Raw genomic sequence first — 23430 nt, forward strand, 5'->3', positions numbered from 1 at the left:
AATTTCCTGTTGAGTTGCAGGTTGCCAAAGGGACCACAGAAGAACTTGAGCTACATCCTAGTAACATCAGAAGGCGTGTCATCTCATTAAGAAGCCAAACACGGAAGCAGATAGCTGTTTGTCCAGCTCTGAAAAACAGGCATATTTAGTCACCTCTTGGGTTTTTTCCTCATCAAAAGCAAAAGCGATTAAACATCAGGAGACAAGAGGCCTTTGTTCTCTTTTCCTCTTCATTGGATCTGCTTGGAGTTGCACGTCTCAGTCTTTTACAAACATGCACTGTTGAGACTACCTAATTTTCAGAAGAATTCTTTTAAAAATTCATTTAGATTCTGACTGACTCCAGCATTTACATTCTTCATTACACTCCTTTTTTTTTTTTTTTTTTTGTCAGAAGGCAGGCCGACCTCCAAATAAGCTTTACAGTTCTCCAGTTTAGTTTATGTCCAGTAGAACTAAAACGTTCTGAGAAAAACTCTTATGATACTCTGTGTGTAGCATCTCTTCTAGATTCAGAAAATAAGGACTGAGTGAAAGAGAGAAAAGAGAGAAAAGAGAGAAAAGAGAGAAAAGAGAGAAAAGAGAGAAAAGAGAGAAAAGAGAGAAACCGGACATTTATTATTTACTGTAAGTGAGGAAAAGCACCAAACTGGCAGAAACACAAAAGCTTAGGCAGTCTGTCACAGGAACTAGCAGCAGACGACCCTAATTCGGCTCCCAGGGCACCTGAAACAAAAGAGGGGCGAACAGCACAGGAGGCCCTAGTCTAATTGAGCTCTCAGCTAACAGCACGTGGGAAGCCGCTGGGAGCCACGGCCATGCAGAAAGCCGGGAAATGGGCATATATACACACATAGACACGTGCGGCAGGCACGGAGGGCATCTTCGGGCAGGACAGCCTGGCAGGCCCAGAGGAAAAGCGAGGCGCAGGGGTACCCGGCGGGCTGTACCTTTCAGCCGCAGGTACTTGACCTGGCTCTGCCGCTGCTGCAGCTCCCGGAGGCCGCGGGAGCGGGCGCTGCCCGAGGGCACGGCCGCCTCGGCGGCGCTGTACAGCTCGGTCAGCAGCCCGCTCACCAGCGACGAGGTGCGGCTGGACCGGCCGCTGCCGGGACCCGCCTCGTCCTCCTCCTCCTCCTCTTCCTCGGCCAGGCTGTCGGCGCTGCTGCCCGCCCTGCCGCCCGCGCCGGCCTCCGCCGCATCCATCTTCCGCGCCGCCGCCGCCGGGTTCCGGGCTCGGCGCGTCCCACGGTCGCACGCCGGGGAGGGGCGGGCAGGGGAAGGGGAAGGGGAAGCGGCCCGGAGAGCCCAGGCGGGAGCGCCGCGCCCGGCTCCGCTCCCTCCCCGCGCACCGTGGTAGCGGCCGGGGCGGGGGCGCTGCACCTGCCGAGGGGCGGGACCGCGCTCCGCCTCGGGGCGGTGACACCGGGCGCGGTGACACCTGGCGCGGTACCCGTGCACCGTGCGGCGGAGCTCACCGCCGTCCTGCTCCTGCTCCCCCGCTGGAGGGGCGGCCCGGTTTTGGCAGTAATTCAGTACCTGCGCTGCGGCCGGTCCCCGCGACACCGCCTGCAACCCGGAGCGGATGGCGGGGTCCGCACGGCCGCCAGAGCCGGGCTCCGGCTGCGGCACCGGTGGCGGTGCAGGGAGGCCTGGCCACAGGCGTAAAAACCGCGACTAATTCAGCTCAGGAATGGGCAGAATCACAGAATGGGTAAGGCTGAGTGCTCCAACCTCCCTGCTCAGGCAGGGTTATCCGGAGCACATTGCACAGGACTGCGTCCCGCCAGTTCTTCTGTGTCTGCAGTGAGCGAGACTCCACAACCTCTTTGGGCAACCTGTTCCAGTGCACAGTCACCAGCACAGTAAAGAAATTCTTCCTCATATTCAGGTGGAACTTCCTGTGCATCAGTCTCAGCCCGTTGCCTCTGGCCCTATGGCTCGGCTGAGATGCCCGTTCTCCGGCCCAGAGGAGCTGCCCGTACCCTGCCAGCGCGCCTCCCGCAGGTGTTTCCCCAGCCCTCGGCGGCGCTCACGCTCGGGAAGCGCCTCCGCGCGGGGGCGGGGCTTGGGGCGGGGCCGCGGCTGCCGCCCGGGCCACGTGACCCCGCCCCCCGCGCTCCCGGGTCATATGCCGGGGGCGGGGCGGGCCCGCGCGCTGCTGCTGCTCCGGCTCCGCGGCCGCTCCGCGCCTGTGGCGGCCCCGACCCGCCCGGCCCCGCCATGTCCCCCGCCATGTCCCCCGCCATGTCCCCCGCTGCGCTGCTCCGGGCGCTGCCGCTGGCCGCGCTGCTGCTGCTCGGCCCGGCGCGGGCAGTCCGGCAGGCGCGGAGGCCCAACGTGGTGCTTATCCTCACCGATGACCAGGACGTCTGCCTGGGCGGCATGGTAACCCTGCGGCGGGGGGCGCGGGGCTGGCGGCTGTGTGGCGAGGGGGGCTCGCCGCCCGCCCGGGTCGCGTACCGGGCTGTCGGACGGCGAGACCGAGCACGGCGGGCGCGGTGTGGGCGAGGGTCGCTCGGGGTCGCGCTGGGCCCAGCCCGGAGCCGGGCAGGGGCTCGCTGCGGCCTCGGGCCGAGAGCCCCGCGGAAGGAGCGTCGCGGCGGGGCTGGCACGGGTGGGATGAGCCGCTCTGCGGGGCCGCGGGGCTCGGGGGCCGGGGCCTCCCTGGAACAGCCGCTGCAGATAGGTATTCCCGTAAACACTTCACACTTGGGCCCGCTTGTGCAATCGCTGTGGCCGCGCCAGGCCCTAGCGAGAAGGAAAGGGCACTCTTAGTGTCTTGCCGGGGTTGTTCCTAAAACCTGTAGTGTTGGGCCTTTTTCCAGGCAGCCTGCTTCAAGTCCCTGGCTTCACCTGGCATCCTTGCATTTTTAGCTGATACCTTTTTGGTGCTTTCCTTTCAGACCCCCCTAAAGAAGACTAACGCTCTTATTGCCCAGATGGGAATAACCTTCGTAAATGCAGTAAGTGTTTGCATGAACGCTCTGAACTTCTGAGGCGTGTGCGTTTATGTATTTTGTATCATAGGTCATCTGAGATCTTAAAAAATGCTATCAGCTTTATGAAACCTGTAGATATGGATGTGAGGTTTTTAAAACTCAATTGCTACCTACTTTTAGGTCTCAAATGAATATAACTTAAGGGGATGTTCAAAATCTGTAGTTTCACTTTCTGAAAGCACTTGTACTCACTTCCTTAATCTGTAAAGTAAAACTGCGTGGTCTGAATATTAAAAGAAGCTGCTCAAAACTTTCATCAGCTTCATGCACAATGAAAAGTTACTTCACTCTTTTCCTATTCTAGTGTACCTCCACGGCTAAAATAATGGAGTGAGTCAACAATCAGTATTTTAGTGGGTTCTTGCCTTAAAGAAAACCATGTCCAGTCTGGTGGTGAGAAGTTGAAGGGCATGTGCTACAGAGGCCTGAAACTGGTTTCATGTGCAGTTTTTTACTAGTGAAAATACTGAAGATATAATTCTGGGTGTCCAGAAAGAAGTAGGTTTGACTGTTTAATATATTAATCAACCTGTTAGCTGATATTTAAAAACTGTAAATTTTGGCATGAAATTGTTTTACTATCCAAGTCTTAAATCTCCTCATTCTGTTTTTCCAGTATGTCCCCAGTGCACTTTGCTGTCCCAGTCGAGCTAGCATTCTAACAGGAAAATATCCACATAACCATCATGTCGTCAATAACACTCTGGAAGGGAACTGTAGCAGCAAGTTGTGGCAGAAGATTCAAGAACCATACACCTTCCCAGCACTGCTCAAAGCTATGTGTGGTTATCAAACATTCTTTGCTGGAAAGTACTTAAATGAGGTATTTGGGGTTTTTTTTTTTGTTTTTTTGTGGTTTGTTGTAAGAGTCAAGTGTTCACTGAGGCAAATGTTCACTTGTATATGTGTGCTTTAGGTTTTTTGTCTTTTGAACTAGGATATAGTTTCTAGGAGTTCATAGTAAGATGTAAAATTCAGCACTGAAAGCTGTAAGGCTGTGTGTTCCTCTTGTGTGATGAAATTGGATTAGGAGCTGTATGAGCTACAGGGTTCTTAACAGCATGTTTGCTTTGCATCTCATGCTGGAAAACGGTGGTATAATAAAGCAATGGGACATGAATCTTCATAATAAAGCAGTGGAACATGAATCTTCATAATAAAGCAATGGGACATGAATCTTCACAATAAAGCAATGGAACATGAATCTTCATAATAAAGCAATGGGACATGAATCTTCACAATAAAGCAATGGAACATGAATCTTCACAGCACACACGGATTTGTGTCTGCTGATGTTCCTGAGGCAGCAAGGGGAAGGGAAACTCAGCTGGCTTCCTCTGAGCATCCCTTGACTCAGCAGAGTCTCTCATGCCTGCAATTAGGGGAGCCATGTAGATTGGAGAGGGCTGCCCTGAGAAAACCCCTTGTGTTGCTCTAAGGCACCCTCTGTTTTGAGTTTGGCACTGACTCAGCAGCTACTTTCCCTATTTTGCTATCTTAAAGGCTAGTTGTTGTAGATTATTTGGCACTGAAGTGACATTACTTGAAGTTCCTACCCCTCCTGGGGGAGGATGAAGGAAGCTGTTGGTCTGTGTGGAATTCTCTTTAGTGTCTTGTGAACTGTTATCACAAAGCCTGCAAGTGTCTTGTCACATGGATGTTTTGATCACTGCTCATTATTTGATATGTACACTATGTTCTCCAGGATTTCTGCATGTTTTCACATGCAGAATGGAGCAGGGAGTAACATTTAAATTTTACTGATGATTGCTAAGTTTTCAGTTACTGTCTGGTTATTGAACCCTGGTTTCTTTAATAGGCCCTCCATGTGTTTTTATATGCATATATATGTGGTTTTCCAGATTCTGAAATTGAATTTGGCTTGACATGGTGTTGAATAAAGCACATGAATATGAAACATAATGTCTAGCTTTGATTCATCATAATTGAAACTGTGAGTCATGTTCTCTCTTTTTTCAGTATGGAGCAGAAGATGCAGGGGGAGTAGGTCATGTCCCTCCTGGATGGAGTTTTTGGTACGCTTTGGTATGTGACTTTTTCTTTTTTTTTTTTTTATTTAACAACTTCATTTTAGTTGCTTTATAATCCAACTCATGTTCTATCTTTGAGATAGCCCTAAAACCAGTTTTGTTGGTGGAGACCACTTCTGAGAATTTTTGCAGTGTCCTTATGGCAGATGCTCATAATCTATTTGACAAATGCTCTGGGGCAATTAATTTGGGTTATTTCAAGTAATCAATGTACATGTTGCTTTGAATAAGTATCTCTCACTTTTTCACAGGAGAAAAATTCAAAGTACTACAACTATACTCTCTCAGTAAATGGCAAAGCACGAAGGCATGGTGAGAACTACAGTGTAGATTATCTGACGGATGTACTGGTAAGAAATTTTGCACTGTGTGGTACAGAAACTGCTTATGACTAAATAATGCCTCATGTTGGGGACTTGGGAAAGGCTGAGATAATTTCTTAGGCTGTATTAATTTACAAATGGACAATTGTACTGTTGTGAGGGTGCATGGCATTTATCAGCAAAGCAAGACCGAGTATATTTAAAAATGACAGGCTTATGTTTGAGCTGTGCAGAGGAAAGGGGTTCCAGCCATTTGCTAGCCAATAGCCTCACTGAGGAGTTAATACTGACTGCTGTGCTGCAGGAGAAACAGGTAGGCAGAGATTTAAATTACTTTATACAAGGATAGGTTTCATTATAATATGCAACTTCTGTAACAGATTAACTGGGCCAGGATTTCAGTAGGAAGCATGTAAAAATAAACTTCACACCGTGTTTTGTTTCTTAGGTATTATGATGTGTTAGTATCTTGTGGTCTCCAACTCCATCAGTCTGATAAGTTGTAAATATTGTAAATATTAAAGCTTAATCAGTCCTTCTTAGTATCTGAGGGCAATGTGTAGCTCATCAGGGGAGGTTTTAGCCTCTTTATCTGCATAAAATAAAGGCAGGTAACAAAGATGTCAGATCCTTTAAGGAAGGATGGAAGAGTTACTTTAGCTCTCTTAAGGCCCTGTTTGGCAAGGGGCTGGGGGGAGGGGGGATTGTCCCCCCATCTGCCAAGCAGGAGTCACAATTTGATGTGCTGTTACAGTGTACAGTTGGTACTGGTTACAGTGTATAGTAAAACTCACTGAAACGCTTCTCTAGATACATCTCCTCCTCCAGTCTTGTAGTGTTTCATTGGCATCCTGAGGAGTTTAATTCCACTGGGGGCTCAGATATAGACAGCTGCTTACTAGCAACAGCACTGATTGATGTTTCTTAGGGTTCTGAACAGCTGTCTGATTAAATTTAGATTTACATTGTCTAAAGCTAGATTGGAATTGATAAGCCAGAAGTGAGACTATCCTATTACAGGCATTGTACTGGGTTTTTTTGATCCTTCAGCAGCTCATAAGCATTTTGTCCAGCAGGTCATTGTTGCATAAACTGCTTGTTTGTGGTATGTTACCTATTGATACAGCAGTGTATCACAATTTTCAGTGTGTTACTTTCTTCCTGTAGTTACCAAACATGTAACCAGCATTCCAGAGACAGTGTTCAATTCATTTGCTGGGCAGTGCATAGGAATAAATTGCTTATGCAAAGTTCCTCTGTTGTGATGCTCAAGCTTTCTTGTATAAGGGCACCTGGGTATTTGAGTCTGGTATTAAGCACCCAAACACCTGAATCTTTTTACTGCACTTCTCACATGTTGCTGTTTAAGCTCTTAATGAAATCAAAGTTGGCCACGCTGTGAGTTTCTGAATGGTTCTTATCCTTCCTTGACTCTGCTGACGTATAACTGAAGTTGAGCCCTTGTTGCTTAGATGCTAAATTTAGAAGGAAGGAAGAGGGGAATTCCTGGTGTATTGCTTTTTTCCTAGAGAAAGAAAAGGTTATCCAAAATGGGGTACTAATCAGGCAGGAAAAAAAATGTTGCAAGATTTGAATACTGAAGAACTCATCTACAAGTAATAGAAGCTGTAATTTTAAAGGCTGACCTGGGGAAGTGAAAATGGAACTTGCAATTTCTTTTGACTTGCTCCTTGAAATTGTGTATAGGCTGAAACAAAAATGAAAGTACAGTGATGTGAGTGCATTTTGGCACTGTTCTTCACCAGACCTCCTGTTTTCAACCCTTGTAATCTTGCAGCTTGCTGTAGAATGAGCATAGGCTATAAACAGTGGGGCTGAATTTATTTTTTTTTCAGAACTATTGCTGTTTCTCAAGAAAGCCGAAGCTCTTAAACTGGGATCTGTCAGATGGGAGATGGCATCCTAAAGTCTCAGATTTGGACTGTGTTGAAGAAAGCTGTGATTTTACTTGATTAAACCAGAGTATGGGTGGATTTTGTTGTACTTGGAATAGGCCCAAACTTCCGATGAGCTTTCCAGGTCTAATTCATGCAAGGGTCTGAAGTAGAAAGTCATTTGAAGATGTGAGAAAAATGATTTGTTTCACATGAGCCACTTGGGGTTATTTTTATTATGAACTGCTGTTCTAGACAGCAGTAGGTGAGCAAGCAGTAAGTTTTTGAAGTAGTTTAAATGTTTGCAGTATTACCGAGCTCTAAGTTATGAATGTCTAGTTTGGATTTGTCAAAGAGTTGCTCTTTTCCTCTGAGACATGACTTTTCTTCTCAAACAACACTGTTCACAGGCCAACATGTCACTGGACTTCTTGGAGTACAAATCTAATTTTGAGCCCTTCTTTATGATGATTGCAACCCCAGCACCGCACTCCCCTTGGACACCTGCTCCACAGTATACAAAGAGCTTTCAGAATGTCAGTGCACCAAGAAACAGCAATTTTAATATTCATGGCAAGGTAAGCTAACTAGCAAGAACCTGTGTGGCTTTATTCTAGTTTGTGAGAGCAGAAGGCAGTGGCCCTGACTTGCATGTTAGATTAGAATAGGCGAGTACTGTGACTACTTACTGGTTGTTCAGTCGTGTTAAATCGGTGTGTGTCAGGGTCAGATAAGTTTGTTGTGACTTTGAGATATTTGCACGCTAATGTCTTGTAAAAAAACAACATAGTGGCAAAAGTGATATGGTAGTACAATGGAATTATGATTGATAAAGACAAAAAGTGAATTCTGTGACCTGTTTCTAGACTCTTTTGAAGCTCTTAAAAATTGATTAGGATTGCTCTTGGTATATTCAGGGGCAGGCATAGGTAATGTGCTACTGAAAGGCTTGGGTGAAAAATGGCAAGAGCCCTTTCTTCTTTCGCACATCTGCTTATGGATGGGGGCAGTCCATTCCTTGAGCTCATGGCAAAGCTTCCCCAAGGTGGGAGCATGTCAGGTTAATCAGAGGACTCTGGAATCATGAACCATAGGGCCCAGGGTTAGTGAGTGCTTTGAGAACTTGTTTGCTAAAATAACCTAGTGTTACAAATTCAGACATCCTTGTGACAGGGCAGTACCTTCTACTGCTGGCAAATATGGCCAGATACGGTCTAGTTCAGACTAATCTGCTGCAACTTACTCTGCCAGTGTGTGAACTTCTCAAGCAGTTAATTTGGTGAAAACTTACAGAAGTTTTGTATTTTTGATTCAAGTAATTTAAAATATAGAACACATTCCTGTTCAGTGTTCATTTGTTTAGCTTCAAGATTTGCTTCTTATCTTAAGACTGAGATAATGTTGCCTAAATGCCTATCAGGAGCCCAGTCATACCTCAGATCACTGTGACTCCTGTAGTACAGAATGAGACTTGTTTTTAGCTGAGGACTCTAGCTTGCAAAATGACCATGTGCTCATCAGTATGATAGAAAAACATGAATGAAAGGACAGAAAAGGGCTGCAGGCAATAACGAATATTTTAGCCCAATCTTTTTCATTTCGAACTAGAGAGTGGGAATCAGATTGAGGTTTTTTTCCTTCCATAAAGGGATTCCAGATTTTGTCTTAAGACTCCATTACTGTAATAAAGTGCTTTTAAAGTAATGATTTAGAAATAACTTGACCAGTGAAGTCAGCAGCTAGCAAAATATGCACTGTGGAGTTCCCTTTTGTGATGTAAAAGCTCTGCCTGTGTCTGTATAACACAGAACAAAATGCTGGACTTAATGTTTGGCAGTTGGTATCTGTGGATACAGCAGTTTTACTGGAGGTACAGACTAGCATTACCTTCCTTCCTAGACACAGCTAATGTGTGTTTCTGCAGCTGGCAGCGTTGTGGCCTTGAAGCCTAAATCTTCTTGGAACTTCAGTGTTTTCTAGAGCTGTACTGTTCTCTAGGGCAAGCATGATTCCTACAGTAGCAGTAAACATGGAAATAGGCTCAGACCCTCACCAATGTTGTAATGCTTGCTTGACAGTGTTGGATTAGTCTTGACTCCTAAAGAAATGTTGCCCCACTTCCTTGTACTGGATGTGGGCAAGAGCTACTAAGAGGAACCATTTAGGCAGAATCTCAGCATGGAAAGTAGGAATTAAACTCTTGTATATGTCACTGGTCAGAGTCTGAGTTTAACTTCTGCTTTGGATCCTCAGCTAGAAATGGTAAGAAATGATCAGCAGCTTGGATTCCCAAGCAGAATTATTAATAGACCAGATGAGTTTTATCTAAGCTGTTCTAAAAGAGAAGTTGTTCAAGATATGTGTTGGGTATCTCTCTTGCAGGCCTTGCTTTTCCTGCATCAAAGTACAGTTGTGTTCTGATTCTTGCAACACACTGTATATTGTCTCAGTCTCCTAAAATTTCTCCAAGAATGGAGCTTAGGGAGGCTGCAGGATTGGTGGATTGCTTTGTATATAAGTGCTGAAAGAGACGTGACAGGGAAGCAGATTTGAGAACTCTGAGTAAGTGTGAAGTTTATTGAAATCCACAAAGGTGTGGAGTGCTGTGTGAAGTTTTTGAAGCTTCAGAGAAAGGTAAGAAGAATAAAATACTCCAAGAGGAGGATTCTGCTGCACTAGGTTGCTTATCCTGCCTGGGCTACCTGTGTGGTTGTGCTTTATGAAGCTCCTCTCCTAAGCATAGCCCTTGTGAAGGGAGCTGGTGCACTGGTGATGTTGCCAGCTCCTTTGTTCTCTGAAGAACTTCTGCTTAGCTGAAGGTAGGATTTGTGCTGTATTTCCTTACCTTTTCCTCTCTCAGCTGAGATCAACTGTGTCTCTCCAGAGAATTGTTTTACAACTCCTATAAAAGAAACAGCTGAATGCAGCAGATTAAAGTAAACTGGATGCAGTATTAAGTCTCCATGCCAAAAATCTTTCCTTCGGTAGTCAAGAGCAGAAAACAGGGAACTTATATGAGTCACTTTGTTGTGAGTCCCTAAAGCCTGAGCCCTTCAGTCATTTGCTTGTGACAGGAGGGAAATTGCATAACAAGAGGCTCTACACAGAGGAGTGACCACCTAAATACAGCCTTAAGCTGAGGGTGATGAGTGGGTCATCTCTGACCTACTAAATGAAAAATGTAAAGCTGCCCTGACATGACTGTTCTCTTTGTTCTGATCCCCACTAATACTAACTTTCAGGTTGTTCACAACAGACCTTCCCATGTATTTGTACAGCAGGTGACCCAGCTCAGACTAGTCCTTCAGTGTGGAAGTATCACTTTTTATATGAATTACTTCATCTCCATTACTTTGGGGGGTGTAGGTGAGGAAAGAAAGAAAGGAGCAGTTTCTAAAAGTTGGGAATACATCTGGAAGAATCCATGATGCTGCAGCTAAAGAAATGCTCTTGTTTTGCATTCAAAATCTAAATAAAATAATGTTCTGTTTCATTCAGTAGTTACCAGCCCTGATTTCTTAGACTGCCAAGGCAGTCTGATAGTGGCACTGTTAGATATTTTAACTCACCTGTTTATAACTTGGGTAATTTTAATTGCTTTGGGTGCAGGAGCTTTTGCCCACCTTGCTACCTGTTGAGATGCTCACCAATTTTGGTCCCAAAAGTACCTCACTTCTGACAACCAAGTCCAATCTTACAATGATGCTCAATGCTTCATATTGTTTTCCTCAGATCTGTCTTACACGATCACACTTTTACCTCTGAGAGAGCTTCCCTAGATCCTTTCACAGTTTTCTTCCCTGAACTGCTTTGAAAAGATCCACATTTGTTTTCTTCACATCAAGGGCTAAGCATAATGGAGCTGTACTGTATCTTAATCTTGAAAGTTAGTTTTTACATGAACCAACAGGGAAAACCGAAGTCAGGTCAGTTTGATAGCATTGCCTGACTTTTTCACAGGAATTGTTTTTGTAATTACTCTAAGAAAGGTTTAAAACCTGATACTTCTCCCATACTCTAATCTTTGTTGTTTTATTTGGGTTTTTTTTAGAACAAGCACTGGTTAATTCGACAAGCAAAGACTCCAATGAGCAACTCTTCAATACAGTTTCTTGATGATGCTTACAGAAAGCGGTAAGAATTTTTCTTACCTGTTGCTTAAGGTTTCTAATCAGAATTTATAAGGTGTGGATTTTTAAAAAAAGTTGTAGTAAGTTTGACAATTGATATCAGATTACCTCAAGTAACAGTTGATATCACATTACCCCTAATAGTTCTCTGGCACTTGTCTCAGAAGACCTCATGACTTTGTTTACATTTTGCAAATAAACTTTGGCTTCAGAAATACCATGTTCACAAATGCTGCCATTATTTGTCACAAAAAAGACCAATTGCACCTGAGCTCTCTATTGCTTTTCTTTCAGTCCACCACAGGGTTTTATTTAAAAATGGCCTTACCTTCTACTTCACTTAATTCCAGTTTCTTGCATGATGTACATCAAATGTAGTTGATCTGTCTGCCAGCTAATCTGATTTATTAATCTTGTCTCTCAGTCTGTATGTGGGAATGCCTGACTGGCCAGGCGAGGTGCTAGATTCCTTTTTATAAAGGGGATGTGGTGAATAATGTGCAGACATGACTTGTTCCCTTTTTTAATAAAGAGCAAGGGTATTTGTTTGCACCACAGATGCTTTCTTTAAATGTTTTGAAACAAACATTACCTAAAGTGTTGATCTTCGTTTTGAGCTGTTACCAGGCATTATCTTGTGACTTTGGAGATGGAAACCCAAGATTTTTCAGACTTTTGCTTTATAAAGCATGAAGGTGAAAATTATGCAGCAGCATTTTAAGCTGAGAAACAGCAGAATCCAAGATTTGAATAGCTGTACTTAATTCAGCCTGATACTAGTCTGTAGAGAGTGGTGGAAGCAATCACTTTTCTTAGCAGCAAATCCCATGAAAATGAAAAGAACTTGTAGAAGTTGAAGGCTTTAGATACACTGAAATAATGGACCCTAACATTACATGAGTAGTACAAAACAGCTGGTACAGTTTTCAAGCAGAAAGGATCCCATAAAGACAACAAAATTCGTGGTTGATTTTCATTTTAATATTAAACTACATATAAAGAACTAATAACAATTGACCTTGCAGGAGATAACTGACTTTTTGTCACTATGATACTTCAAGGTTGGTCTTCACTGTGCCCAGATAAGGAGTAATCAGCATTTTGATGTCTTTCACAGACACTACAGAAATCAAAAAGAACTGAGGACAAACATTGTATTTCTATCTTTATTGCAGCTTTTAAAATAGTGTAGTAGTCTATGAAGCTTGTTTTCAGAATTTGTAAACAAAATAATTCACTTACAGTGCATATGCTGCTGACTGGAAGCAGGGTATAAGTGTCCTACTTGCAGTCAGGGTTATTCCAAATTGTTCACACTCAAATGTGAAGTACTTTGTTTCTGTATAGGTGGCAAACTCTGCTGTCAGTAGATGACCTGATAGAGAAACTCGTGAAGAAATTGGAAGTGAATGGAGAGTTAGACAACACATACATCTTTTACACATCAGACAATGGCTACCACACTGGTAAGATTTTCACTGCTTACTGCTTATTTGTAGAGGAATTGCATAACCTTTCACTCTCATGACCACTTCAGAAAATGGGAACAGCAGCTGTGGAAAGTTGTAGATGTCAGAAGTATTGATTTGAATTGCGAAACAATCTGGGGTTGCAGTGTGGGGTGTTTGGGATTTTATTGTTATTTTTTGGGGGTTTTTTGGTTGTGGATTTCAGCATTAATTTCTACCAGTGTATCCTGGTATGCATAAAATTAGGACAGAAATAAAGGAAGGGTCTCTGTGTTCTTTTGGAAGAGTTGGTATAAGAGGGTTATCCAGTAAAAATATGTCAAAGACTGCTCTGTATCGTGTTGTACAAGTGCAGTATCTAAGCTGTTAAGCTTTGTAAGATATGGCTTATACTTTGAAGTTATCTCTGCTGTCCTCCAATTTATTAATATAGTTCAGGTTAACAACCTCTCTTCTTTAAAAATGGGCTGGTGGTAATAATGTGCCCATAACAGAGGGGGTGGAACTAGATGATCTTTGTAAGGTCCCTTCCAACCCAAACCACACTACAGGAACACAAGGCTGATAATGTCATCAAAAAGCCATTTAACTTTTCCATCTTCTCTTGTTTAGGCCAGTTTTCCTTGCCAATAGACAAACGGCAGCTCTATGAGTTTGATATCAAAGTTCCATTGCTTGTTCGAGGACCAGGGATAAAACCAAATCAGACAAACAAGGTAAGAAAAAAGTGAAATCCCAGTAGAGATTTATTTTTAATGTTGTTTCACAGTTACCACTTCAGCTGCTAATTTGTTGCCCTGCATACATATATATCCATAAAATGAAGTACACAGAGTGGAAGAAAGTGCAAAGGCCTCCTCACAAAAAAGCTGTCTGTTCCTCCTTGAATCAAATAAAGCCATTGAAGGCCACAAAAGCAAACTAATTTTGAACTCACTTTCCAAATTCCCTACCACTGCTTTTCAATGTTACAGGGTTCATTAGCCCATAAAAATGAAATTAGGTAGTGTTTAAAATAGGTTTTGAACTTCTGAAGTTAAATTCTTCTCATCCTGCAGATGCTTGTTGCAAATATTGATTTGGGTCCCACTATTCTGGATATTGCGGGATATGACTTGAATAAGACCCAGATGGATGGGATGTCACTGTTGCCACTGTTGGTAAGTAGGGACAGGGGTAGTAACCTGTAGTTCTTGCAGGGGTAATTCTTCAAAGTCACTGCTAATTCCTTTGATAGATTAGGTTGTTTCATAACCCAATTCTTCCTTTGATGTTGTTTTCAAGTGGGATGCTCATAGCTGAGTAAAAAAAGTAGGTATGTTTCAATGCAGATATATTTTCATAAGTGCTAAAACTTTATGGTCATATTCTAATAGAAAGTTGTGTCATCCTTTGGATAATTCTCACATTTGTAATAATTCCTGTTTTGAAGCCTGTGTTTTGTTTCCATCTTGCATTCTCCTTCCCCTTTTCCTTAGCTTTTCTCAGCATAGGAATAGGAGAAAAACAGACTGTTCTCATTAAATCTTTGGTTTGACTCCATTTTCAGTAGAACTGGTGTTTCCTGCCAAACTCTAGAAGAGTGCATGTGGTTTTATAAAGTAAACTTGACCTTTTTAATAGGTGAGCAGAAGCCTATTTAAATAAAGCTGCTTGCAGGTGATCTGTTTAGTTTTAATTAAATTTAGTCTATAAATTGAAGGCAGATTACTTGGAAAGTAAGCTTGGAAAGATCATCCAGACTTCAAACGGTGCTTTGCTCTTTAAACCTTGTATCCAAACCTTAAGCTGTTCTTTAGACAGAAGCAGGTAAAAGGCACCTGTTCTAAACTCTGGTGGAATCAAATTTGAAACTCATGTTTTGCTGCATATGCCTGTGGTGGTGCTGTATATTAACTGTAAACTTTCATCTTCCTCTGTCTTTTAAAATGCAGCTACAAATAGACCAGCTTAAAACCTAGTTGTTTCTTAAAGCTGTTTCTTTTTTTGCTTGGTTGGTTTTTTGCCAAGGGTATCTTTTTTCCATCTGTTGTGGTAATGTGATACAAATCAAAGGGAAACAGCCTTGTTGCAGGGATCTTGTCTGTAGGATAGTAGTATTTGGTCATGTGGCTCCTACTTGGTATTACTGCATGATCTTTACAAATTGAAGATAGTATTTTAATCCCTCACAGGAAGGTGTACTAATATTTTTGGTTTAATCCCTGTCTTTCAGTTACACAAGACCTTCTAACCTAAAGCTAATTATTTAGGACTGATACTGCCTAGTAAGCAGTGGACAGTGTTAGTGTTATTCCAAGCATGGAGAATTTTTTCTATTTCACATTACAGTAGATACTAAGTTGTGTTAACCTCTTGTAGAGAGGAGACAAAAATGTCACGTGGAGATCAGACTTCTTGGTGGAGTACCAAGGAGAAGGATACAATGGCAGTGATCCTACCTGTCCTGGCCTAGGACCTGGAGTCACAGTAAGTAAGACAAGATCTGTCAATATTAGGGACTAGCTGCTGAATTAAACCTGTTTGTGTGGGCTAACCTGGTTCTGCATGGAAGCTCCCAGTGTGTTGGTAAGTAGGAGCCAGCTCTGTAGCTCCCGTGCAGCATTTCACAATTGGAAGGAGATGTCCAGCCATGTGGAACTGGCATGTCCATATGACCAGAGAGATCACAAAAACCCTTTCAGTGGGAATCTATGGAGCCTCAGGGCTGGAGACTGATGCATGAAGGTGTGGGCTTAAGTCAAGTGTGTGACAATGACATAATGTTCTTTCTAAACTTTCAGTACCTGCACAATTGCACAATTCTTGTTTGTGATTATTAAGTCACTAGTTACTCTCTAAATTGAAGCAGTTTGCTTTGCTTTACTAAAGTAAAGCATCCCATTGGTGCTGTCTTCAGTAGTGTGTTGTGCTGTTCTCTCCTGTGTATGTACATTTGTTTCCCAGACAAAATGCACTTAGTCATGGTGAGTTTAATAACAACACTGAGTTTTTGCTTAAAATCCCCAGTGGAAATTTGCACGTGCTAAATTAAGATCTGGGTGTTCATGCTAGCTGCAGTTAGCATGAGCTGGTACAGACTCTAGGAAAAGTTCATCTTCTGCCCTGAAGTTTTCGTTTGCTGCTTGCCTCACAGCACTGCTTCCCAGACTGTGTGTGTGAGGATTCCTATAACAACACGTACGCCTGTGTCAGGACCCTGTCAGCTGCCTGGGACCTGCAGTACTGTGAGTTTGATGACCGGGAGGTAAGTCTGTCTGACTACATGTCAGCTGTGCACAGCCTGGCTCTGTCCGCACTCTTATCAGCTCTCAAGGCTGACTGCCATTGCTTGCAGGATAAACACTCAAACACTTATCTCCTATTGTGAATGTTTGACCAAAACTGTAGTTGAACTACAGGGTTTTGGGAAGAAGGGGGAAAAAGGGCGTGGGAGGGGAGTGAGGCCTAAACTGTGATTATCACCTTCTGGTATCACCTAACAGCCTCACAGGGAGCTGTGCTGGGCTGGTTTCAGTTCTCTCTCTTAGCCTAGCTCCATGTAGCAGTCTCTTTTAAGCAACAAATATTTTCTTATACCATAAACACAGCAGAGGTACAGTGTTCAACTCTTTTACTTGGAAAGACCTGAAATTCCAGGTTAATAATTTCTTACCTATTATTTCCTTGTTTGTCTGGCAAGAATAGTGGTGAAGTTACAACTGTGGGAAAGGTCTCTGACCTTATCTCGAGTAGTTTGGGTGTAAGGGACACAACGTCCCCCCTTCAGAGGCTGCTCAGGTTTCTCTGTGGGAGCACGTGCTGTATGTACAAAAGGTGGTGTGTCACGGGGCTGATGTTGAGTTGTGCTTGTTTGCACACAGCTGCTCCAACAAGCATGTGGGGCTTGAGGCAGCTGGGTCACAGATCTAACAAACTGTGCTGGCAGCAGCTGTGCAGGCACTGCATGAACAGCAGGTATGCCCAGTAACATGTACCACACAACATGTTGTATGTTAGTCTACAATGAGCAGCTTAAGCCAGGGGAGGAGCTCCCACAAGATGTTTTTGCAGTAAGTGTCAAAAGCTGTACAGGAAACCAAAATATAAATTAGCAGACCCTGAACTTCAGTTTTCCCCTTTCTAACAATGATGATCAAGTTAAACAAGTCTCATGGATTTCTTTGTAAAAGTAGTCTCCAAAGTTGACTCAATAGTACTCTTCATGTCACTTTGGGATTTTTCTACTAAGAATGTATGGCTGTGGCATTTTTGGGTGACTGCATACCTGAACTAGGTGGAATAACACCAACAGCATGGGAAAGGTGCAACAATGTGGCTTCTATAACCTTGCTGTGAACCTTGTAAGAAAAAGGCCAAAGTCTGTCTGATATGTCTTTGTCAGAGTCAGACACAACTCAGCCAGTTTTTATCAGTATCATCTGCAGTCAGGCCTCCTACTCTAGCACAGACAAAACCACAGCTAAATTCTTGAGATACTGTTGACCAGTATTTGTCCCACAGAAGTGTCTAGAGAGTTAATGTACCAAAAAACAAGTCTGCCCTAAAATCCTCCAGACAAAACTCAAAGTACATGCACACAGAATAAATCTTTTCTGTTTGAGGCTGTAGCATTCTTGTATTCAGCCATTTTGTACATGAAGAAGTTAAGACACCTGTCTTGGTATGATAGCTCTAAGTAGCTAATGAGTATAGAATGTTGATGTGGTGGTCATGAAATAAAGTTGTTTTGACATCCATTAGTGAAAAGACTGCCAGCTTAGGCAAGGCCTCTTACTGTAGTCTTACAGTCATAAGAAAATGTTGGAAAAGAATCTGCTGTGGCAGGTGAGTACTTTAGGTGAAAATAAAAACTTTTCCAACAAAACTGTGCTACAGCAAAACTTTGCTTGCACACTGTCCTGTCTTTGACCAGGCAGCTGCATGGCTGAACACAGCTTATGTGTGGGGCTGCTGCAGCAGAGTTCAGACTAACATCTGAGACTGTGTGCTGCCATAAAGCATTCTTCCCAAATAATGTGTCTGTTAATTAGCATTCAGGACTTAATACAGTGCAGGAACTTTCTTCTACAGGTGTTTGTGGAAGTGTATAACTTGACTGCAGATCCACACCAGATCAATAACATTGCTAAAACAATTGATCAAGAAATTCTAGAGAAGATGAACTATCGACTAATGATGCTGCAGTCCTGCTCAGGAGCAACCTGCCGCACACCGGGTGTCTTCGATCCAGGGTAAGCAGTGTAACACTTCATTGCTGTAACACTTTGAAATATAACTATGGAGTTTTTAAATTCAGCCTTTAGAGAGGGTTTTTGTGATGTACATACTGGCTTTTCAATAGAGATGTTTTCTTGATGCTGCTATTTTTTAATGGTTAATCTATATTTTAGCTTACCATGTATAACTTTGATGATTTGATACTAGTACTTTAATGTTGTCAGACATTGTTGACTTAGCACAATTGTACACTTTAACTATTTTGAATAGTCAAGAGACTGACCTCAGGTTTGTCTGCAAACCAGGAAAAGTTCTGCTGGTTCCTGTAGGCAGATATTTTCCAAGTACTAGCTCTGATTGTTCCTAGAGATGCTGTATGCAGGAATGTTTTCCTGCAGGACCTGAGCTGTCTGTATTACCTGTTGGAAGTAAATAGCACTTCGTGCCTCAAAACTCAGTCACTGGTCATTTGCACCAGAGCTTTTTAAAGCAGTATTTAAAATGTCCTTATAGTGTCCTTAAAGTGCTGCGTAAGTTTGTCATTTGGGACAGCAATGCTTTCTGTTAGAATGTAGCTCCTGAATGCTTGATGCCCGTACATTGTAGCTAGGATTTATTTCCTTGGAGACGTAGCTTTTGGTTGCATGTTGTTACAGTTTATCTGTTGTAATAGCGCTGCTGTGTACTGCTGAGGAAGCAGCTTCTCCCATAGCCTTGCAGCAGAGCTCTTCCAGCACCAAGCCCTGTGGAAGTGCTGGTCCCTGCAAGCCCAGCAGCTGACCCTGACTCTGTCTGTTCCTCTCTGCAGGTACAGGTTTGACCCACGGCTCATGTTCAGCAATCACGGCCTGCGGGCTCGGAGGTTTTCTGCACAGTTCTTGTAAAACCCTGAAGGGCCTTTTGCAATGGGCTCCCACAAACCAGTTCCTCCAGTGACTGCAGCAGGTCTGTCTCTGTTAACTTTCGCTGATTACAGCTGGAAGACTTCTAATGGGCTTTTCAAACCCTGTTTGGAAGGAAACCCCTTGTCTTTAGCTGGTTGCCTTGTGCAATATATATATTTTACAGCTGAACTCTAACTGTAAATTGTTAGATACAGCTAATCAGTCTTGCTCAGATCGTTGATTACCACCTTTGTCTTTCAATTACCTTTTCATATCACAGGCACAGAGGTGAACCTATGTCTATGAAGCTGAACAGTTTATTTTGTTCTAAAAATTAAGTAAATGTGTATTTGAGTCAGGTTAGATAGGCAGGTGCTATTGCACAGTAATGCTCACCCATGTTCAGTGTCACAGACCTTCTTAAAATCTGTGCTTAATTATAGGTTTCCTGTATTGAGCTCCAGGCTGTTAAGGACAATAGCAACCTAGCCCAAAAGAGTAGGGAGGGCATTAGTCAAAAGTGTAGGATCTGAGTAGCAAGTGTCTTGTACAGAATTAAAATCCATCTACTAAATAGTCTCTTTCAATGAGACCACTTTGAGATGAGACCAATGAATTTTGTAGGACAGCTTTGGTAGCTTGCAAGCAAGAATGTAATTTCAGTCTCCTGGTTTTAAATGCTAGGCTGGGTTACTGTGTACTACTGAAAAACCTTTTAGGGTTTTAGACTGACTTCCTAGTGAGTTAAGAGACTGTTGATACTAACAAGAATTCAAGTAAGTGTGCCTGTGCTTTGAGCTAACTCTTCAGTCTGTTTTAATACACAAACAGAAGTAATACTAAAATAAACAAAATCCAACAACCAGGGTACTGCAGTAGAGGTGATCTGTTTCTAACCTCCAAATGTCTTGAATTGTCTAACTTCTTATGTTGATTAGATTCTTGAAGGTAAATTATTTTGAAAGCAACTAGGTAAAAATAAATCATAGAATCATTGCTCACTAGACATTAGGCTAAGAGCTATTTTAGGCAGTTTAAATGCTTCATAGAGTGTTGCTTTTTGATTGAGACCTAACTACTTGGAACCTTCAAAAAGTGGCCTTCACACCAAAGGTCTGCATGGCAGAAGTCACTTGGTTTCCCTCCAAAAGGGTGATGTCTCTTCAGCCTTCTGATTAGGCTTATCTGAAATGCAGCCATCATGTGCACCCAAACTTCAGTATCTTTCTAAATCTTGAAAAACACATAAACTTGCATTACCATGTAACTTCTGTATAGATTCACTGGCAAAACACCATCTGGAAACACTGAATTATGGATCTTCTGCAAGACAAGTTGTGTTGCTTGTGGGCAAATCAACTCTGTTTTCAGGCATGATAATCATTCCCTTATCAAACAGACTGTAGCAAAACTATTTAGTGTTCAGTTATTTCACATCTCTTACCCCTGTAGAGAGCATGATTATTTTAAATAATCATTAAGTAGGCAACAAAGTATGACTCAAAACTGTGAAGAAGCATACCCCAGTGTGCAGATCCACCAACTGGATACAAGCAATGCTACAATAAAATAAGTTGAATTTTCTTGGCTTTTAGTTCTGAGGCACAGAAGTCCTTAATGTAGCTTAGAATTGCAAACTTCTGTGGTGGTCTACAGGTTTGATTTTTACAGAACTTTTGTTTGAAATCTCTCAGAAGTGACCAAATATTTGGAAGAAAAAAAAAAAAGCTTGAAAGGTAATGTTTCAGCTGAGGCATGCATCTGTATAAATGCAGAGGGTTTTGGATAGTCAGACTCCTTACATGCTTTCAAAAACTCAGGACTTTTTTTTTCTCTCAACTACAACTGTAGCTTTATCCTGCTTTTTGTTTCTCAAGCTTTAGTATTGGCCATCAGTATCCTTTATACACTGTTTTGTCTCTAGCGACCAAACCAAAGTTGTCTTCATGCTCCCAAGGGTTTTCTTACTGAGCTCATGTAGGTAGTGTTTTGCTTGGAGAATTCTAGCAATTCAGACCTGTTCTTTGTTTAAACTTCCTTTTGGTAGCTGTGTGGAGGCTAGTGTGAAATACATGGGCTGCTGCACATTAAACCCTCATCAGTCCTATCAAATCTGGGTCCTACATCAAGTTTCTGCTTAAGTTTCAGTGCAAGTAATGTGCATTTTGTTGCTCCTTATTAGAAAAAAAACTTTGTTATGAGTACAGAAATGTAACTCTAAGACAGTCTTTTCTTAAAGTGATTTTAAGCCCTAACAAGGACATGTTCTTTTGAATTAATTTATTTTTTGCCTAATTAGTAAAATGGAAGCTGACAGAATTGATGCAGATTATTCAGTAGGAGTGACCAGATGTTTTACCCAAATTAATCCTCTTGCTGTCTGCACATACCTGTAAAGCATTTCATTGCAAGGCTCAGTAATTTAACACACTCACTGTCAGAGAACCACACTATACCTGAATTCTGGCCTAGGTAGTAAATGTTCTATTCAACTGAAATTCAGAATTAAATTAATCAGTCCTTACTTAGTGGGTTAGGAGAATATTTGATTCACTCCCACTTCTGATAAAGTCTTGAAAATTGTTAAGCATGTAGTTAAAGGAAGAACAGGAACCAAGAGCTGCCTGCCTTCCATTGCTTTTAGAGCACTTTATCACTTGTGTCTGTTGCCATAAAGCAGTTAATTCTGAGTATTTTTACAGCCACAAATGAACAGTGTTAATTCTTATCCTTGATAATTAAAAAAACCACTATGAAGGATCTTTGACTCTTATCCAGATCTAATTCCCAACTAAGTTATTTGAAAACTAAATGGTCTTTCTGATTTTCCCTTTCATGTGTTATTTGACCACGGCTGCATCTATACCTGGTCATGGGAGGCATTCATGTTAAATGTACAGAGTTTTAAATAAAGGGCCTTACTGGTACAGAGTTGAGTTTAAATAAAATGTGATCATGTTTTTTACTTTTTTAAAAAACCATTATTATCAAAAGCAGAGCTGTGTTTTTTTTAATGATCTGATCTGGTAAAGTAGATACTATACAGGGAGAAATACAATTAATAACTTCCTTATGCTACCATAAATCAAACCAACATTCATTATCATCACCTCAGCATAAGTGAATACAGCCACTACCTGCTTACCCAGTGTGGGCCCAGAACACTGGGCTTTTTCATTCTGGGGAATGAAGCTGTAGCAGGAACATGTACATGGAAACACACACCCAAAGCAGGTATAATACCTTTTCAATCAAGTTAAATGTGAGACTGATTCATCAAGCTGATTACAGTGTATGAACATAATGATACAGCTGTCATTTATTGTGATTCAATTAAAATGAATTATCTTTGTATGTCTCTCTGTATGTGAGCATACTTTGCTGTAGCATGTTGTGAGTATATTTCTGCTGTTTTGAACATCTGATTAGAAAGTGCCCTTCCAGAGGACCCTGTTCACTGCTGCACTTTTGAAGAAAGAAAAAATAAACTGCCTATCAAACTTCCTATCTTTGTCACTGAGCTTGAGTCAAACTTTCCTACAGGAATAAGCTGTGTCATGTGTGTAATGGCTGAATTCCTATTTTATAAGCCCTTAAAAGCCTCTGCTTTACTGCCTCCTGCCTATAATGGGCTACTTTATATGGCCACAGGCAATCTTATTAGCGTGTAGCTGGACACCACCTGACTACTTTACCCCAGGAAGAAACCCTGAGGTGAGAGAACAAAGTGAAATAGAACCTGTACTTGCTTGCATTTCCTTGGAAACTGGTGTAGTTGAAGAGATGGAAAACAGAGAGCACAATGGAGAAACTGCTGTTCATAATTAAGAGTAATATGTTCTGCCCCAGGAAAGAGGAAGACTGAAATCCCTTGTGAGGCTTTTTCCAAAATGGGAACTGTGACTAGCAGTAAGATACATGCTACTTCTTCACCTCAATCCCTGTTACAGAGCTGAGTTTGTTGGATGATTCTGTTTAAAAATACTACATACATTTCCTGAACTGTAGAAGGTGGTGACTTGGTACACCTTTAACCTGTTCAAGTCTGAGGCTTTCACAAGCTGTTAAAACATGTATTTCTGCATTTTATTTGTAGTTCTGCTTAACCACGTGGTATCAGTTTCATTTCTCCTTCAGCAGGGAGGTAGCAGTATTCCATTAAGCAGACAAAAATATTTAATGGCTGCCTGCACATTGCTTGCTTTCTTTTGATGTTCCAGCTTATGAAAACTATAAAGTTTACTGTAGCACCACAAGAAAGGGCAGCTCTGTATTAGACATTCCCATCACTGACAGCCCAAGTGACACTACCATCAGTCATGGAAGCTTGCCACATCTTCTTGTCATTAATTTCTAAGAACAAGCCACATTTGTGAAGAAAATTGCTGTTATGAGGCTAAAGGAAGCACCTGTTTTAGAAAAAGAAGGAGCAAGGGAATTCCATGATTAGAAAGAA

General features: G+C 42.3%; 2 protein-coding genes across 2 annotated transcripts in view; one reads left to right on the forward strand and one right to left on the reverse strand.

The window, feature by feature from the left end:
* TBC1D30 (TBC1 domain family member 30) overlaps positions 1 to 1206 on the reverse strand; it is a 52420-nt gene extending 51214 nt beyond the window's left edge. The window contains exon 1 of the mRNA XM_058022023.1: positions 951 to 1206. Coding sequence (XP_057878006.1) covers positions 951 to 1206 — 256 coding nt within the window. The remainder of the gene's footprint in view (positions 1 to 950) is intronic.
* Positions 1207 to 2235: 1029 nt separating this feature from the next.
* GNS (glucosamine (N-acetyl)-6-sulfatase) lies at positions 2236 to 22479 on the forward strand. The gene is made up of 14 exons (XM_058022760.1): positions 2236 to 2388; positions 2907 to 2966; positions 3619 to 3825; positions 4983 to 5048; positions 5305 to 5403; positions 7682 to 7849; positions 11323 to 11405; positions 12749 to 12867; positions 13483 to 13586; positions 13929 to 14030; positions 15232 to 15339; positions 16007 to 16117; positions 17944 to 18104; positions 18899 to 22479. The coding sequence occupies exons 1-14, from the start codon at positions 2236 to 2238 to the stop codon at positions 18972 to 18974; spliced, it is 1617 nt and encodes a 538-aa protein (XP_057878743.1). The 3' UTR covers positions 18975 to 22479.
* The last annotated feature ends 951 nt before the right edge of the window (positions 22480 to 23430 follow it).

This window comes from Melospiza georgiana, chromosome 4, assembly GCF_028018845.1.
Source record: "Melospiza georgiana isolate bMelGeo1 chromosome 4, bMelGeo1.pri, whole genome shotgun sequence".
NCBI lineage: Eukaryota > Metazoa > Chordata > Aves > Passeriformes > Passerellidae > Melospiza > Melospiza georgiana.

Bases quoted from the DNA above. Each gene is read 5' to 3' on its own strand.
- GNS (XM_058022760.1), top strand. From the start codon at position 2,236: ATGTCCCCCGCCATGTCCCCCGCTGCGCTGCTCCGGGCGCTGCCGCTG. The intron at 5,404-7,681 runs GTAAGAAATTTT...CACTGTTCACAG, and splicing joins ATTATCTGACGGATGTACTG to GCCAACATGTCACTGGACTT. The intron at 7,850-11,322 runs GTAAGCTAACTA...GGTTTTTTTTAG, and splicing joins ATTTTAATATTCATGGCAAG to AACAAGCACTGGTTAATTCG.